This window comes from Oncorhynchus masou, chromosome 28 (genome assembly GCF_036934945.1).
Source record: "Oncorhynchus masou masou isolate Uvic2021 chromosome 28, UVic_Omas_1.1, whole genome shotgun sequence".
NCBI classification, from domain to species: domain Eukaryota; kingdom Metazoa; phylum Chordata; class Actinopteri; order Salmoniformes; family Salmonidae; genus Oncorhynchus; species Oncorhynchus masou.
The window spans coordinates 25141669-25160745 of NC_088239.1; the positions used below are offsets into that span (position 1 = coordinate 25141669).

The 19077-nt window shown below is 41.0% G+C and overlaps 2 protein-coding genes across 2 annotated transcripts; one reads left to right on the forward strand and one right to left on the reverse strand.

Moving 5' to 3' along the window:
* Positions 1-4373: 4373 nt before the first annotated feature.
* LOC135517416 (carbonic anhydrase 1-like) lies at positions 4374-10717 on the reverse strand. Its single transcript, XM_064941675.1, has 7 exons — positions 10588-10717; positions 10065-10262; positions 8219-8337; positions 7692-7784; positions 7472-7534; positions 7194-7349; positions 4374-5999 (listed from the first exon to the last, which is right to left on the reverse strand). The coding sequence occupies exons 1-7, from the start codon at positions 10619-10621 to the stop codon at positions 5880-5882; spliced, it is 783 nt and encodes a 260-aa protein (XP_064797747.1). The 5' UTR covers positions 10622-10717; the 3' UTR covers positions 4374-5879.
* A 2039-nt stretch (positions 10718-12756) lies between these two features.
* On the forward strand, positions 12757-18527 carry rbis (ribosomal biogenesis factor). Its single transcript, XM_064941676.1, has 4 exons — positions 12757-12864; positions 13064-13180; positions 17392-17508; positions 17637-18527. The coding sequence occupies exons 2-4, from the start codon at positions 13070-13072 to the stop codon at positions 17703-17705; spliced, it is 297 nt and encodes a 98-aa protein (XP_064797748.1). The 5' UTR covers positions 12757-12864; positions 13064-13069; the 3' UTR covers positions 17706-18527.
* Positions 18528-19077: the final 550 nt, after the last annotated feature.

Below are 19077 nucleotides of genomic sequence, written 5' to 3' on the forward strand. Positions count from 1 at the left end.
TTCTGGTCAGATCGCTGGGACATGATGGCCCCCACTCCAACATCCGAAGCATGCACTTCCACCACAAATTGACGCAAGGGGTCCGGATGGATGAGGATGGGTGCTGAGGTGAACCGATGCTTCAGATCCACAAAAGCTTTGTCGACAGCTAGAGATCATTTGAACGGTACCTTGGGGGAGGTGAGTGCTGAGAGGGGGGCCGCAAGGGTGCTGTAATACCAAATGAAACGGTGGTAGAAGTTTGCAAACCCAAGAAACTGTTGCAACTAAACCTTGGATGTTGGATGAGGCCAATCCACCACTGCTTTCACCTTTCCATGATCCTTCTAAACATTGCCCTCAATAACATATCCCAGAATGGTGATAGAAGCGCAGTGGAGCTCACACTTCTCAGCTTTCACAAACAATTGGTTCTCAAGGAGGCGCTGAAGGACCTGTCTGACATGGAGTACATGTTCTTGGGCAGATCGGGAAAATAACTGGATGTTGTCCAGGTAGATGCACACAAACCGGTTAGCATGTCCTGAAGCACATCATTGGCCAAAGCCTGGAAGACAGCGTTGGTGGCCAGTTCGTACTATCAAGGCACAAGGCGAGACCCAAATGCAGACACAGGAGGCAGATGGTTGGAGTTTTACAATGTTTATTAATCCAAAAGGGGTAGGCAAGAGAATGGTTGTGGACAGGAAAAAGGTCAAAACCAGATCAGAGTCCAGGGGGTACAGAGTAGCAGACTGGCTCGTGGTCAAGGAAGACAGGCTCGTGGTCAAGGCAGACAGGCTCGTGGTCAAGGCAGACAGGCTCGTGGTCAAGGCAGACAGGCTCGTGGTCAAGGCAGACAGGCTCGTGGTCAAGGCAGGCAGAATGGTCAGGCAGGCGGGTACAAAAAAAAGCAAAAAGCAGGAGAATGTGGAAACCGCTGCTTGACTTGGAAACATACAAGACAATTTGCACAGAGACAGGAAGCACAGGGATAAATATGCTGGGGGAAATAAGCGACACCTGGAGATGGTGGAGACAATCACAAGGACAGGTGAAACAGATCAGGGCGTGACAAGATCAGTTAACATTTAGTATCCTGTTTCACTGATTCAAGTATAGATTTGTTACCGTGCCTTGCAAAAGTATTCATCCCCCTTGCCGTTTTTCCTATTTTTTTTGCATTACAATCTGTAATTTAAATGGATTTTATTTGGATTTCATGTAATGGACATACACAAAATAGTCCAAATTGGTGAAGTAAAATTTTTCAAATTAGTTTCAAAAATGCAAAATAATAAAAAACGGAAAAGTGGTGCGTGCATATGTATTCACCCCCTTTGCTATAAAGCCCCTAAATAAGATCTGGTGCAACCAATTACCTTCAGAAGTCACATAATTAGTTAAATAAAGTCCACCTGTGTGCAATCTAAGTGTCACATGATCTGTCACATGATCTCATTATACATACACCTGTTCTGAAAGGCCCCAGAGTCTGCAACACCACTAAGCAAGGGGCACCACCAATCTGTGGTATGACTTAAAGATTGCTGTACACCAGCGGAACCCATAGAACTTAAAGGAGCTGGAGCAGTTTTGCCTTGAAGAAGGGCAAAAATCCCAGTGGCTTGATGTGTCAAGCTTATAGAGACATACCCAAAGAGAACTGCAGCTGCAATTGCTGAAAAAGGTGGCTCTACAAAGTATTGACTTTGGAGGGGTGAATAGGTATGTTTTTTTGGAGGGGTGAATAGTTATGTTTTTTTGTCTTATTTGTTTGTTTCACAAAAAATAATTTCCATCTTCAAAGTGGTAGGCATGTTGTGTAAATCAAATGATACAAATCCCCCCAAAAATCTATTTTAATTCTAGGTTGTAAGGCAACAAAATAGTAAAAATGCCAAGGCGGGTGAATACTTTCGCAACCACTTATCCAAGATCAATTAAGAGGTAGTTAGTAACCCAAGCTCATCCGTGTTTGGATCTCTTCCTGCTTGGTGCTCCCATAGTTGAGTTGGATCATATGACATCGTTGGCCAGTCCCTCTGATCAGGACCTAGCTGTGATCTGTGATGATATAGGTCAAAGGTAATCTGTTAGTCATGTGAAGTTCTGGACAGCTCTCATGTCAGTAGTTAACAGGTCGTGGAGTGTCCTGTAGATTCTGGAGTCATAATATGCAGTCCTATCAACTAGTGAACAGCTGGCATGAGAACATATGATGGAAGTATACACTGTTTACTAGTTGACATGAGCGTGAGAGCAATCTGAGCCTGCGTCTAACTTAGTCTTAAGCTTACCATATGCTTCCCAGTCAAAACAGTTCATGCTGAACACTTCTGAACACGTCATTTTGTGACGTTCTAGTTCGTTTTGCTGTTCGGAAGCGTTCAGAAGGTTCTTTTTAGGCAGTTCGAGCACGCAATATTTTTTTTTGAGGTAAGCCAAACTTTGGTAGCCAAAGTTTTCGCCCTTTCGTCTGTGATTGGTCAATAGTAGGGATTCTTCAATTTAGTATTTGTTGTCATTCAACAACATACAAGTTTTCATTCACTTGAGAAATTCTGCACCAAACATCTTAGATGTAAAATTTGCAACGAAGACCTCCTCTACAAAAACTTCTAAATTAATGACAGATTTCTTGATTTATCTTAGATTGATAGACTATTTTAAGGAAGTGTTACTGTGTTATTGCTATGGCATCTCAAGAGCGACAAAGAGTAATAAGAGTAATTGCTGCTTTTTTCTTGTTTTTCAAGCAAATGTATTTAAGGGAGAATGCCGGTTTCCTCTCGTTACACAGCCCTTTTTGGTCTTAATTTAAGGTTAGGGTTAGGCATAAGGTTAGCAGTGCAGTTAATGCTAGCATTAAGGTTCCGTTTAAAATCACATTTTAAGAAGAGAAATTGTAAAAATGGGCGGGGTTTGACTTTGACTGTAGTAACTAGTGACAACTGAGTACACGAGGCACAGACATTCAAATCAAAAGTTTTGTTATATGCACCGAATACAACTGGTGTAGACTTTACCGTGAAATGTTTGCTTACAAGCCCTTTCCAACGATGCAGAGTTAAAAAAGAATAAGACAATTAAAAATTAAACAGTAACGAGGAATAAAATAAAATACATAAGAGAAGAAGATATATATAGGGAGTACCAGATCAATGTGCAGAGGTTTGAGGTATTTGAGGTAGATATGTACCAGAAGGAAAGGTAAAGTGACTAAGCATCATAATAGATAAGAGTAAAATAAAGAACAGAGTAGCAGTAGCAAATGATGAGTGTAAAAGTGTGTGTGTGTGTGTGTGTGTGTGTGCATATGTAGTGTATGTGAATGTGTGTGTGTGTTTTGTATGGGAGTGTCAATGTAGTGTGTGTGAGTAAGTGTGTATTTGTATATACTGTAGAAAATATGATATCTAAAACCTAAAAGGGTTCTTCAGCTGTACCCATAGGAGAACCCTTTGAACAACCAATTTTGGTCCCTTTCCACAGAGTGTTCTACATGGCCACCCAAAATGGTTTTACCTGGAACCAAAAAAAAAAAAAAAAAAAAAGTGTTCAGCCTGGAGTCAAAAAGGGTTCCCTGATCGGGACAGCTGAAGAACTCTATTGGAACCCTTTTTTCTAAGAGTGTAGTCTAGAGACTGCTCTAGGGTTCGGTGCAAGATAGAGTGTGCAGATAATTCTGCTAAGAGCAAACAAACCTAGGATGTGGATGTCTTTAGGAGTTTGGGCAAGCTAACTGAATGGCCCCTAACATTTTAAAAGCTCCATTTAGATTAAGAGCTTTTGCCCAGGAAGTAAATAAATTGAAACCGTCTGGTAAACTCAATTTCCAACCTTCATCATGTAAGTGATGAATGAGAGTTGGAAGGATGGCTTCAAAAGAGACGAAGGGCTAGATTCAATCAGATCAAGCGTTAACCGGCGATAGCCGACACCCGCATTGCTAATGTTTTACTGCGTTGGCGCTGTCAAATTAGTGAGTAGCTCCTCTTGACCATTGTCACGAAGACACACTCTTGATCGTTGTCACAAAGCCAACTTGAGTTAGAAGCTCAGAACAAGAAAGTGTAGGCTACATAAAAATAATGATAGAAATTATCATTTCATTTAATGATTTTCAATCAGCCAAATGGAGGTGTAGATTACTTCTCACATTCCAGTGTTCAAAGGCTGCCTGGGAATTATTTTAATGCAACTCTGAGCAGCCAATGAAAATGTCCGCTTTAGGTATAAGAGACGCTTGTGGATTTGACAGCTCTAACTCAGTTCCACCTCTGACACCACCAAAACAACCACTATGCAGAGGTCGGATAAAGTGGATCTGATTGACTAAAGCCGTAACTGTCAGGTTGTGAAGAAGACAAAGTACAACGGAGACAAAAAAATAGTCATAAAATATATTTATTCAACTGATAAAACTTCCACTTCCTGGGAGTAAGTCTTGCTGTTTTTGGGTGGCCCTTTAATTGTGCTTGGCATAAGGCTTTTAAACTCAATTTCATTATCAAATACAGTCATCCGTTTTTGACAGACATGATTCATAATTTCACTTGCGTTCAACATTTTTTTTTTTTTTTTTTTTAAATTAGCATGATTCTGTGGTCCCAAAGTTAAAGGTGACCCTTCGCCATTAGTAATCTGGCCTAAAAAGGACCTGACACCCCACTAACACTACAAAGCTTATCAGTTGGCGGGTTGATTCCTACTTGGCTGTAGTGCCCTATGGCATCGCACAAGGCGACTGTGCGTTTGAAACGTTACAACACAATACATAGGGGCTTGCAAAACAATGCTTAGACGGATATTCCATTACACAATTCATAATGTCTGAAAAGGGTCATAACCTAACCCTCCTGTTGTCATGTCATCAAGACAATACTACAAGTATAGAGGAGCTTTCAGTGGCAAAACACAATTCAGGAATCACTTAAATATTGAAAAAAATAAATCCATTAATTTTGCTAATAACACCAAGAGGAACAAACAAATAAAACAAATGATTGAAGATGAGGCTTTGCTATAAAAACACAGGAATGCAAAGTCATTGTCATGACAGAGCACAATAGCTAACAGTTTGTAGCTGTAACCTCCAATTATGTGTGTGTGCTTGTATGTATGTCAATGTGTGTCTGTATATTGTGTATGCACGCTAAGTATGAAAATCAATGAGCAGGTCAATGACTGTAGGCCTGTGTGTGTGTGTGTGTGTGTGTTCCAGAGGAGGATGTTCTGGTTCAATTGGGTGTGATGGAAGTGACCTCTGTGTTTCATTAAGCTGCCGTGATCCTGAGGCAGGCAGTCAATCAGAGATTAAAGACAGACTGGCAGTGTGTGTGTGTGGCCCTACTCACAGATGGTGAAGCAGTTTCATCCACCCCAGGCCTGCCACTGACTGCTCATCAGGTCTGCTTGTCTTTCTCCAACTGAATCATCCATTACATGATCCCAGCTACATTTCTATAGTCTTAGCCTCTTCGCAAGCTTTGTTTGTTTGTTGACACATCCTCTCTATCTATGAAAAACTACAGAGCCCAGTAGCTGTCTACAACATTGGCACCGCAGGCGAAATCCCGGTAAATCTGTCACATTATAGCCACCACTGTGGAGTGCTTCTCTTGTTAAGTACATCAGGGCTTCTCTGGCTTGTTATCACTCAAGAGAGGAGAGGGGATACAAAAAAGGTCAATGCCTCAACTGTTTCCTCTTCCCCCGTCACATCACAGCAGGGCAACCCTGCACTGGTAGGAATGGGTAGACAGGAAAGGAGGGATTTCGTTCTTCTAAAAAAATGTAAGGGCAGACATACAGTACATGTGCTCTGAGTCTTACTGCAGGGGAGGCACGCCTGGGTGTCTCACTAAGCAGGGGAGGGGATTGGGGGGCAGGGGGATTTATTTGAAGGATGCGCGCACAGCGCGGCCCTTGAGGGGCTGAGGGGGGCGGTAGTTGTCCACCATGCAGCAGGCGGCCTCGCCCTCTCCAGAGAAAAGCAGGCTCCGGAATTTGCCCATCTGTCAGAGGAGAAAGTAGAGAGAGGAGATAGAGTTATACTCCTTACCTCCTGTCCCTGTCACTCACCCCAATACATCTCCAGTCATACAGTTGGTAGCCTTCATTAAGTAAAGCAAAGGTTGTGTGGGACTTCTCTATTTAAATGATTTTCCTAAACAGTGATTCATGGAATTAAGCTTAGTGTCTTTCTGTTGATGCTTAAGTCTGACAAAGAGATTGAGGTCACAAATGAGAAGTACAGTCAAATGACCCATCTAAGAGATTTGCCATTCATTTTGGCCAATAAATTAGTAAGAGGTCACAAGTTCGTGGCTACAGCCATTGGACATACTGTACAGTACATAGTGCAACCCCTGAAACAAGTCTCTTATTTTTCACCCTCAGGGATTGGATAACATTTGATCACGGGAGACAAGTTCTTATTAAACTAATATCCACCCAAATATTCTAATCTTCAAGTAGCTTCTAATAGTGCGTCATTAGCTACTGATAAACACTTAATACAATGTTCATTCTTCTGAAGTGTTTCTGTTACCATTCATGACATTTACTGTATGAATAATTTCTTTGATATTTTATCTTATGTCTCTGCCTAGTACGGCACCCCCTCTAAAGCCTATGTGTACATTTCCCTGTTCACCCTTGAGACGCCCAGGCAAAGGTATAAAATAAACATTTGACTGGGCAGTGTTACATGGTCACAAGTGAGTCAAGCCACAAGGGCAGGGTTTAGAGAAGACGTGGGCTGCCATTTTACAGCAACTCTCAACATGACTATGCTTGTATGAAAATGTGTGGGTTGAGGTTGATGTAGGAGCATTTTCAAGTCCACTAGAAATAAACAGACCTCCCACATACTACTTTATTTTTTTGGCCAACAGAACGTCCAGCTGGACAGGCACATAGGAATCTTTTCAGTTTTGGTGGAGAACCGGGAACGTCCTCAATGACCTGGAATGACGTGTCCCATTACTCTAAAATAGGAGAAAAGACTGCAGAAATAGCAGCCATATGCTTCTCAACTATCAAATCTTCTTATCTACAACACATTATAGTTGTCAAGCAGACTCTTTAATCAAGGAAGAGATTAAGAAAGGAGGCTATTCCAGACTATTGGAACAAAGCCAGTATACTGTAGCTGCAGAGTGTAAATTCAATCCCTTACTACTCAATGAGGTCGTGACCTATCATACCTGGGCAGGGCTGACGCTGATTGACTCCTTGCAGACGATCCAGGTGACACTCTCCAGCAGAGGAGGTGTGGTCAGGGAGCCGTCGTAAGTCCAGTAGTCTAGGGACTTGGGGAGCAGGATGGTGGGGTCAAAATTCTCGAAAGAGGTCTGTTTGCCCTGTAAACAAGGAGGGAGGCAAACGACAAGTTTACATCAGCAGGTCAAGGATTGGCTCAGAGAATGACAGGTTCCATGCTAGCAGTAGCACCACTTACAATGCTTGCTCCAGATAGACTTACCTTGGCTTTAATGGCATCAAAAGCATCAAGGACCTTCTGAAGATTGGCATTTTCATTTCCAACCTAATGAGACAAATTCAACACACATAAATGGCAAATAATAATGATAATTTGACAAAAATATTGCGCTTGAAAACATATTTATATTATCTTTAACTAATAATCTAAGTCAAAACAATTGAAGGTATACAGCAAAATGGCTGAGTCCATTGCTACACACCCGGAGGAAGACTCCTACAACAGCAAGGCCATCAGACTTGCTAGCAGCATCACCAAAGCTGGGGTACTTGGTGTTCCAGTGTACCAGGTGGAGCTAAAATAAAGAAATAGGACACAAGCAGTGAGCAACCCTAGGGAGTATTTTCTTACAACTAGGGCTTGGGTCTTTTGTACAGTGGGGTTTAGGGGTTTAGACCAATTTGGAAGTTGCATGGCTGAGGCTTTTGTTGAATTACACAATAGTTATTGAAAAGCAGGGTTTAAGTCAATTCCCTTTCAGCAACGTCAATTCATGAAATAAATTGAAATTCAATTCACGAATTGGCAGAAATTCCTCATTGAATGTCAAGCGAACATTTTCACTCCATGAACTGAAAGTTCACTGACCCTTAAGGCATTTATGAAAAAAAACTAAAATAAACATATTGATGGCTTGCCAAATACTGTGGGTTGCACTACTAATGCATACCATTCAAACTTGTGTTGAAACTAAGGGATTCAAATCAAGTGTGTGACCAGTGTCAGTACCTCGGCAGCATACTTGGTCCCGGCCACGGTATGCTCAGAACCCCTGTCGTCGCTGGCGCCCCAGTGGAAGTGGAACTGCTTTAGCCTGTACGTCCCTGTAATGGGCCCCCCTGTCAGAGCTGCCAACCGAACACAGAAAACAAAGACATAAACACGTATAAGTGCAATGGGTCAACCTGTTATGTGGCCCGAGTTAGTACTACCTAACACCAGTTTAAATCCACTTTGTATAATAGCACTACAAGACTTGCATGTACAAAACACATGAGATGTTCCCATTTTTGAACAGGATCATTATGATTTCATAATAAGATTTCAAAATACACCATGTTCCTTTTTTTACTGAGATAACATTGCTTTTAATCTTTGGTCCATGATGAAAATGTGTCACAAGACACAATGCGATGAGTTGTCTTGACGGGTATAATGTGGACAGACATACTGACAGACGTCATGCCAGAACGATATTAAGAGAGCAATGCAAAAGCCGCTCGTGTCACTGCCATCCCCACCTCTCCCCCACACTAGCACACAGACACAGACTTCCTGGAAGAAGCAGACTCAGTTCCTGTTGTGTAATCCAGACCCGAAAATCAGCAAGCTCAAGGTCAGCTTAAAATACTTTCCAGGTATTGTTCCTTTGACATAGTCATCTATTTATACCAATTTAGTGGCAGCAGGTAATCCTTGACTAATTAGTCTATTCCCATCTCACGTGATGTCACAGTTGATGCTGACCGAATAGGCTATAGCCTATAGGTTCTCTTTGAAAATTATTTTGAGGACACAATTTACAATAGTTGGTTCTGCTTAATAAGAAGGTGGAGACTTTTCTGACAAGTAGCAGAGGGTGTGAGTGTATACAGGTTTCTGATACAGGATTACATTATGAGACTGACATTGACTACACCCTGTGGGTAGATTTAGACTATAGCTATGATGGCGTAATTTCCAATGTAGGTCTACACACAGACAGGTATGACTAACAGTCATTCGTTCTTTCAGGCATAAGCTTATATTTGTGTTTGAATATGAACTTGGCATTCAATTTAAATGAGCTTCCATTACGTTAACACAATAAACATGAAACATTTACCCTGTAAGCACTAAGGCGATCATAAATAGAGGATTACCAATTCAATATCAATAAACCCCCCTGACATATAGGCCTAATGCTGCATATAGTAAAATGCTAGGATCACATGCCATCAGGGATTACAGAGACAATAGAATCTCTTGTGTAACAAATCACAGGAATATAAAAATGCAACACCATACATTAAGATTCAGATGAAGTAGTTTCTACATTTCTCACAGCAATATTTTATAAATATGAATGTGAAACCCCCCCAAAATAATGTTTTTCTATTTTTTTCTTCTGGATTTTGTCATTACATTTTTGCACTGTATTAGGCAATAGCCTATTTTTTTAATCGAATTATAATGACAGCAGAACTAGTAAAATATCATCATGTTGTACTTAGTTACTAAAAACATTACCATTCACTCCTGACACATTAATGGTTAACCAGACTCAGTCAATTTGCATAAACTGACCTTCGCCTTTTTTTGCGCTAATGACCGCTCTTCCAGTCTAAAGGTCTATCGTGCAGGGGAAGGTTTGTGAGGGGTTGCGTTACCAATTCCATTACATACTATTGTTTTCATGCCATAGTGTGGGTGGTGAACGAATATAGTCTCATCCAGCCATATTCCATGCCCATAATATTTGCTACTTTGTAAATGTATGAATTATTAATATTAAAGAAGTGCACAAAGTATCCACAACTCTAAGGTACCATTTCGAGACACCTGTCATGACGCATGCTTAAAGATTGACACTAACTTGAGTTGTCGTTGTCGTCGGTGTAGGTCACTTGAAAGGAATGTCCGTTGTTGAGAATGTCAATGGAGGTGGAAGGGTCGTACTTCAAAGTGAGCGCCTTCAAGGCTGCGTCGAAGGCAGCCTCCCCAGGTACGATGTCAATGGGAGACTGGCGGGGTCCGTTGGCAATTGGGAAGCCTTCACACCATTTGTCGGGTCCTAGAATGACAGTGGGGACATTTCAGTTGAAGACAATATTTCAATATCTGTCAAAAATGTAGCCTACGTAAATTATTGCTTTCCATTGACATTGAAAATATTTTTGATAAACTTGCAGCTTGCTGTAACCGGGTGAGATTGTTATGACGCACTGTAGTCTAATAGCAATGTCAAAGAGGGATACATTAAAATACATGTAGACAATGATTCATCAATGCATGGCCGTTGTCTTTTCATTCATTCATTCATCCATTCATCCGAGAGTATATGCTGTACTACAGGTCCCTTTTAATGACATTATAAGAACAGAGCACAAGCGCCTCACCATTGTCCGGTGCGTATCCCCATGCATGAGACATTGTTACTATTTGGGTATTTCTGGGTATCTATTGCTGTAAATCTCCCAAAATTGCGTCGCTCCCGAGTGCAAACAGCCAGTGTTCTCCACTTGACAACTGTCAGAGTTTATATAGGCTCCCTGTGGATTGCGTGTAGGAGAGGAGGAGTTAGATGCACAATCGATCAGCCCAGATTCTCTCTCTCTCTGTGTGTGTGTGTATGCGCGTGCGTGCGCGTGTGCGCGCGGCACCACAGATCCTGTGAGTCGTCGCCAAGCTCGACGTCCAGCGCTCCTTCATCCAAATAATTTGCCACTGGAAGGCGCAACACAAACTGTATGGATATTCCTGAGCAGTACCATGTGCAATAACTCTTTGATGTTGCGCCTTCCACTTCCTAAACTCGAACGCTACAATTGCATTTTGAGTACATAAACTCAGGGGGAGAGGGGAGAACTCAAGAGTCCCTTTCTCCCCTTCCCTTTTAATAATGAACATGACAAAAATGGTAAAAATAATAAATATAAAACAATATTGAGCGTTTAGGATATGTGGTATTCACGGACTTTAGGACGAATTATTTATTGCATAGAGCAGATGGAATCATTGTGTATTATTGTCTTAGGTAGATGTTTTTAATTTACACCTAGCCCCAGTGCTACGGTAGTATATAATTCATTGTATTAGACTATTGATACCGTTTAGGCCTAGGTTATGACATTTTGCCTAGACTGAGAACAGTTAAGTGTCTGTCTGTCTGTCTGTCTGTCTGTCTGTCTGTCTGTCTGTCTGTCTGTCTGTCTGTCTGTCTCCTAGTTTTTCTTTAATATTATAAACAGACTAACATATTTTCTAATATGCTGATAATGCAAAAACCCACCCCCATAATGGCGTTGCTTAAAACCCCTTAATAAAAGTGAAAGGCTTCACACTGGGCACACATAGGTTGAATCAATGTTGTTTCCATGACATTTCGTTGACCAATGTGGAATAAACTTTGAATTGACTTCTGTGCCTGGTGGGTTAACTCCGCCACTGAGGATACAAAACATTAAGGCCACCTGCTCTTTCCATTACATAGACTGACCAGGTGAATGCAGGTGAAAGCTACGATCCCTTATTGATGTCACTTGTTAAATCCATTCATTCTGTGTAGATGAAGGGGAGGAGACAGGTTAAATGTGTTGCTAATGTTTGGTATTCTCAGCGTACGCTCACCGACTCTTATGAAAGTGTATCAGAGGCAATACGTTGCTGCCATCTGGCGGTCATAACGAGAAAGCAACTATTTTTTTTGTCGCTGCTGCCAGTAAACTGTCTGTCTTGTTAGCCGACAATTGAAACCTCATCTGCATCAAAGGGAATGTGAACGGTAAAATAATTATTTGATAATGTCCTCAGATAAAATACATGTATTGCATAGAGGCTGTAGAATAACAGCATGAGGCAAAGCAAATGGAGCATGACATTTCTGCATAACACCGATCAGAGTACATCACTGGGGCCAAGCTTCCTTGCCTGCAGACATTACTAGTGCCTCCTGTTCAGCAGTTTTATGGGAGTCAATGTAAATAGTCCGGGTGGCCATTTTATTAATTGTTCAGCAGTTTTATGGCTTAGGGGTAGCTGTTAAGGAGCCCTTTGGTCCTAGACTCCTGTACCGCTTGCCGTGCAGTAGCAGAGAGAACAGTCGATGACTTGGGACGGACACAAATAAAACATGTTTTCTGCTACTAAGATCAGTGAAATGGAGGCTAAACTGACAACGGAGTGAAAGAGCAGAAATCTCAACTAGCAAGCAAGTCGCAGCAATGAAGAATTGAGTGTGTGCGCGTTCACGCAAAGGGGTGGGAGGGGTGATTCTGGCAGGGGGAGTCCTGTTCCCCCTGTATATAGCCTCGTTGTTATTTTATTGTGTTCGGTTTTATTATTTTACTTTAGTTTATTTGGTAAATATTTTCTTACATCTTTCTTGAACTGCATTCTTGGTTAAGGGCTTGTAAGTAAGCATTTCACGCTAAGGTTACACCTGTTGTATTCAGACATGTGACAAATAAAGTTATATTTTAATACATTTGATTTTGTACTCCTTTAACCCAGCGCTGATTCAGCATGGAATAGCGTTGAAATCGAGCGCATCATGGGGGCGTCTGTTGTCCTCCTCGGGAGCACTGATTGGTTCAGATTTTAGTCGCATCTAAATTGCGTCAAGCTCCGTTGCTTCAACACGTTTTACATTTGCCGATAGTCGTCCACTTCTTGAGGTTTGTATATTTTGTTATTATTCTTCGAGTTTATATAGTTATGTGGATTCACATATTGAACGCACGTGATGTTACTGTAGTTTCTTGTATATTGTGTCAACATAAACTAATAAACGGTATGATCACAACGGGTCGGTCTGAGCAAGCTTAGCCACCTCTACTTAGCTACCTTGCTAACAGCATACATTTGTTCTCATAGGTAATCATGGCGAAGAATAAACAAAAAGGCAAAAAGCAGCAGAATGTTTTCCGAGTGACCAACAAACAGACAAAACAAAAGAATAAGGCAAAACCTGTCACTTCAACTCTCAAACACGTAAGTGGAAAATGATAGCTAACTACCATCTTAGTTAGCCAACTATTTAGCTAATAGGATTCACACAGAAGGGTGTCCAATCAAAAACGCATCTTTTGAACAATGAGTAAACCAATGAAAACCAATGGTCCAAACCTCATGTCTCTTGTATGATGGTCAAAAGTAGGGTGACTAAATCAATGGAGGCCAGAGGAAAAAAAGTGGTCAGCAGGAAAGTTGCATCATGTCAACGAGGCTGGATTCTGTGCAAGAATTAGAGCTGCAATATTCATATTTTTGTCTGACCAGACCACGTTCACATTGACAGATCTATAACTCGCATGTATTTCTAATTGAAGTCAAGTGTGAAGCGGTAGATCTGTTGTATGTTACCATTTCTATGCTTCCCATGCTTAAATTTAATTTTTGCGTTTTTTACTTTCAGTGTTGTAAGCGTTTCAAACAGGTGAAAATACAATATTTTTGGTTATGGAAAATATTTCAGTGGTTTAGATGGTACAATGACTCTTGTTTTGTCACGAACAGAAATTAGGCGAACTATTTAGAATTTTAGCCACCAGGAAATGGCGGAGCGATTTCTGCATAGTGCATCTTTAAGGTTACTGGCGACCTAACGCTTACAGGCTCACTTTGCATTTGGACTTTTTATCGTTCTTCTCGAATCCGCAGGACATAAAACAATAAACGTAAGATGGATATCGATTTTGAGACATGACATGTAGTATTTTAGTGTGCTTTTCATATTATTTTCAAAAGTTGTTTTTCCTAGATCTCACAAAACAAGTTATGTCTGTGAAATGTGCTTATTATCGGATATATTACCGTAAAATTTAAATTAATTGCGGACTCTCAAATAGCCACTGGTCCCTTTTTAATACCTGGTGAACGGCACGCATTGCACAACATCGGGTCAAAATGAATAGTTTACGAGGTCACCATGAATTGTTTATGACAGGGCAGTCACTCATTTTATGGAGGGCCTAGTGTTTGCGTCTTATTTGTTCAATTAAGACCTAGACAACCAGGTGAGGGAGTTCTTTACTAATTATTGACCTTAATTCATCAATCAAGTACAAGTGAGGACCAAAATGTTGTTTACGAGGTTTAATGCTTGATTTGTTACATTAAATAATTCAGTAATGAATCCCAAAAATATGGCGTTTTTATCGCCAGTAAGAAGCTTTTGGCTACTGACAGCTGAGAACTACTAGCTAACTGGTAAGCGGGAAAACGGTCAACAACCAAAAAACAGATACCAATAACCGATATTACACGTTTTTTGCCGCCTTTTAAGCATTCTAGTACAGTTAAATAGTTGAAACACACACTGACCAAAAAGTTACTTTGTTGGCATTTACGCATTCCCCATTACTAGTAAAACATAATCAAAACCTATTTCTTTCACTTACTTGCAGTGCTGTTTCGTTGTTCATTTATTGACTCATTTCATTCTCAACCAAGATTTCACCATTTTATTTAATTTAATTTTTTATTTAACCAGGTAGGCTAGTTGAGAACAAGTTCTCATTTACAACTGCGACCTGGCCAAGATAAAGCATAGCAGTGTGAACAGACAGCAACACCGAGTTACACATGGAGTAAATAATAAACAAGTCAATAACGTGGTAGAAAAAAAATTAACATAAAAAAATGGTCTCTATACATTGTGTGCAAAAGGCATGAGGAGGTCGGCGAATAATGACAATTTAGCAGATTAATAACACTGGAGTGATAAATGATCAGATGGTCATGTACAGGTAGAGATACTGGTGTGCAAAAGAGCAGAAAAGTAAATAAATAACTGTATGGGGATGAGGTAGGTAAATTGGGCGGGCTATATACCGATGGACTATGTACAGCTGCAGCGATCGGTTCGCTGCTCAGATAGCAGATGTTTAAAGTTGGTGAGGGAGATAAGTCTACAACTTCAATGATTTTTGCAATTCGTTCCAGTCACAGGCAGCAGAGAACTGGAAGGAAAGTCGGCCAATTGAGGTGTTGGCTTTAGGGATGATCAGTGAGGATACACCTGCTGGAGCGCGTGCTACGGGTGGGTGTTGCCATCGTGACCAGTGAACTGAGATAAGGCGAAGCTTTACCTAGCATGGACTTGTAGATGACCTGGAGCCAGTGGGTCTGGCGACGAATATGTAGCGAGGGCCAGCTGACTAGAGCATACAGGTCGCAGTGGTGGGTGGTATAAGGTGCTTTAGTAACAAAACGGATGGCACTGTGATAAACTGCATCCAGTTTGCTGAGTAGGGTATTGGAGGCCATTTTGTAGATGACATCGCCAACGTCGAGGATCGGTAGGATAGTCAGTTTTACTAGGGTACGTTTGGCGGCGTGAGTGAAGGAGGCTTTGTTGCGAAATAGAAAGCCGATTCTAGATTTGATTTTGGATTGGAGAGGTTTGATATGATTCTGCAACTACCATGCTTCACTGTAGGGATGGTGCCAGGTTTTCCCCAGATGTGACGCTTGGCATTCAGGCCAATGAGTTCAATCTTGGTTTCATAAGACCAGAGAATCTTGTTTCTCATGGTCTGAGAGTCCTTTAGGCACCTTTTGGCAAGCACCAAGCAGGCTGTTGTGTCTTTTTACTAAATAATTGGCTTCTGTCTTGCCACTCTACCATAAAGACCTTTTTTGTTGGAGTGCTGCATAGATGGTTGTCCTTCTGGAAGGTTCTCCCATCTCCACAGAGGAACTCTAAAGCTCTGTCAGAGTGACCATCGGGTTCTTGGTCACCTCCCTGACCAATGCCCTTCTCCCCCGTTTGGCCAGGCGGCCAGCTCTAGGAAGAGTCTTGGTGGTTCCAAACTTCTTCCGTTTAAGAATGATGGAGGCCACTTTGTTCTTGGGGACCTTCAATGCTGCAGGCATTTTTTGGTACCCTTCCCCAGAGCTGTGCCTCGACACAATCATGTCTCGTAGCTTTACAGACCATCCCTTCGACTTCATGGCATGGTTTTTGCTCTGACATGCACTGTCAACTGTGGAACCTTTATATAGACAGTTGTGTGTGCCTTTCCAAATCATGTCTAATCAATTGAATTTACCACAGGTGGAATCCAATCAAGTTGTAGAAATATCTCAAGGATGATCAATGGAAACAATGCAACTGATCTCAATTTCGAGTCTCATAGCAAGGGGTCTGAATACTTATGTAAATAAGGTATTTTTAAAATAAGTTTGCAAACATGTCTACATCTGTTTTTGTTTGTCATTATGGGGTATTATGTGTTTTTATTTAATCCATTTAGAATAAGGTTGCAAAGTGGAAAATTAGAAGGGGTCTGAACACTTTCCCAATGCACTGTAAGGCAAAAAAACGAAAGGTGGGTGGTTGGTATATAACGCAAACGTCTAGCAATCCAAAAGTTGCGTGTTCAGTCATCACGGACAACTTTTAGAATTGTTGCTAATTAGCAACTTTGCAACTACTTAGCCTGTTAGCTTACCCTTTCCCTTAACCCTAACATTAACCCTTTACCCTTAACTCCTAACCTTAACCCCTAACCTTAGTATTAGTATTAGTTAGTGTTAGCCACCTAGCTAAAGTTGGCTGCAACAGATTGGTATTTGCAACAGATTGGTATTTGTAACATATCACACATTTTACTCATTTGTAACATATTGTACAAATTGCAATTCTTAACATATGATAGACATCCACAAATTAATACATATGAAACATAACATATCATACTAAATGTAGTGTCTCAGATTTACCTACAAAATACTCTAGTTGGGGGATGAACTAGCTACGACAATGCTGTTTTTCAGGTTCCCTGACATTAGGTATAAGCATTTGTTGATGGTGTTTCTCTAATTAATCCCATTGGAGTCATAGCCTAGTTAGATTTTGACTGAATGCATTGAAAGTATTCACCCACAATGCCATAAAGTGTTCTTCCCTTGTAAGTATTCAGCCTGCCACTGTCTCAAAATGCCAACTTTTCACGTGGCAAACTTTACTTGGTGATACTTTACTCAATATGGAATGCTCTGGTGTCGTATCTCCTGTGGCTAGTTGCCTGTTAAACCCTGACACTCAGCAAATTATCTGTAAAAAAAATGACATCAACAAGTCGGTGTCATCTCACCATTGTCCCTGAAGGTTAACTTAACCGTCTTGTATGTGTATTGTGCAAGGGTAGTATTTGACACAGTTGCTGACAACTGTTTTTTCCTCCCTTTGTGCACAGATCAATAAAGTGAAGAATGAGAAGGTGGAGAACCTGAATAAAATATTTACAGAGGTCCAACAAGATGTCAGAAGTGCATCGAAATGCACTGCTCCGGTGCCCAGAAAGCCAACTCCGGTAAGGTTAAACTGAGAATCAATGGATTAACTGGCAGTTGTGTGCAGAGTATCCTCCATCTGATGGTTGTTTTGATTGTCTTCCTTTATCTCTTCTCAAGTCTTTTTTATTGTTTTTTTTAATGTCAGGTTGTCCGTGAAGCACCGAAAGAGTCTGCGAATGTGGACGACGCTGCCCAGCTGTTCTCTCAGCTATAGTGCGGATTGGCTGCATGAAATGAAATCTAGTTACAATTCGAACAGTCCACACTGCCCCAATAACTTGTGTAGAATGTAATATGGCTATCATGATGACGATATGTAAATATGGTGATATATAAAAAAAAAAATAAAATTTTTTTAAAGTGTGCAGATATTCGAAGAATGTAAAGGATGAATTTGTTGAGAGGTTGACACATGCTGTAAAATGATAGATTCCCTGTTGGATACATCTGCCAAATGTAATGATCAACAACCTTAAGGTGTCTGTTGCATGTATGTATGCTGATATTGATCTCTTCACAAGACTATACTGCCAATGCTCAATGTCAGGGTCTTAGTGGCACACAATATTTAATTTTTGAAGGTAGTTTTTATTGGATTTTCACTCTTGATGAGATATTGTACTAATTATTAAGTTGTTTTTGGATAATCTACTGAATGATGCGTGGGTCTATTAGTAAATCACTCGTTCTCCTCCTTTTTAAATAACTTTGGGAGAACTACATCTCAGCACAGCTTGCTGGCAGTGGCTGGTTTTATGTATGCTGGGCACATTCAGCAGTAGCCAGTTGGTGGTGCTTTACTGATGTGCTCCTGATTGCCTCGTCTCTGTGGACAGCCACCTGTGTGGAGGCTGTATTTATTCAGTCAGTAAGCATGGGGCTGTCACAAGACATACGTGTGCCTGGGAAATGCTGCAACCGAGATTACATTCGCATTTTACAGCTTGAAACATTTTCTGTAAGCTGTTTTTCTGGAGGTGGTTATTGGTGAAATGATATGTAATGGCAGATGTTCAATATCATATTTTAAATCCTGCGTTTCCAATCTCATTAGTCTTTTCAAGGCTTTAGTTGTAAACGTGTCACCGCTTAGAATTCAGGTGCGAAGTAGAATATTCCTGAAATACACCCCCCCCAAAAAAAAACTGCCTGTTCTGAGGTAAGTGGAACAGTGAGACATGTTCAGAGCTTAGCTTAAACACTTTTCTGAACATTTAAATGAAGCTAAGGTGCCAGGACATTACATTTTCAGTGTAGGCCTATATACATGCATTTGTGAGAGTAGCTGTTGTATTTAATACGGCAGAGGAAATGGTTCTCTTGGTTCTGAATGATTGGACACAGTGGGGTTTGTGTGACAGCTGCTACAGTGTAGAGGTTTCAGACTGGCCTTGGAGCCAGGTACATCCCATTGAGATTCCAGATGGAACAGCTAGACAGCGGGGTGGCACCATAATACCCTGGGGGAAGAGAATACATATCACACATGCATTTATATAGGACTGAAAAACACGATCGCACACACTATTACGTTGACTTATGCAGTAGAAACCCTCCATCCAGCCACACTACAAAGCACAGTGTGA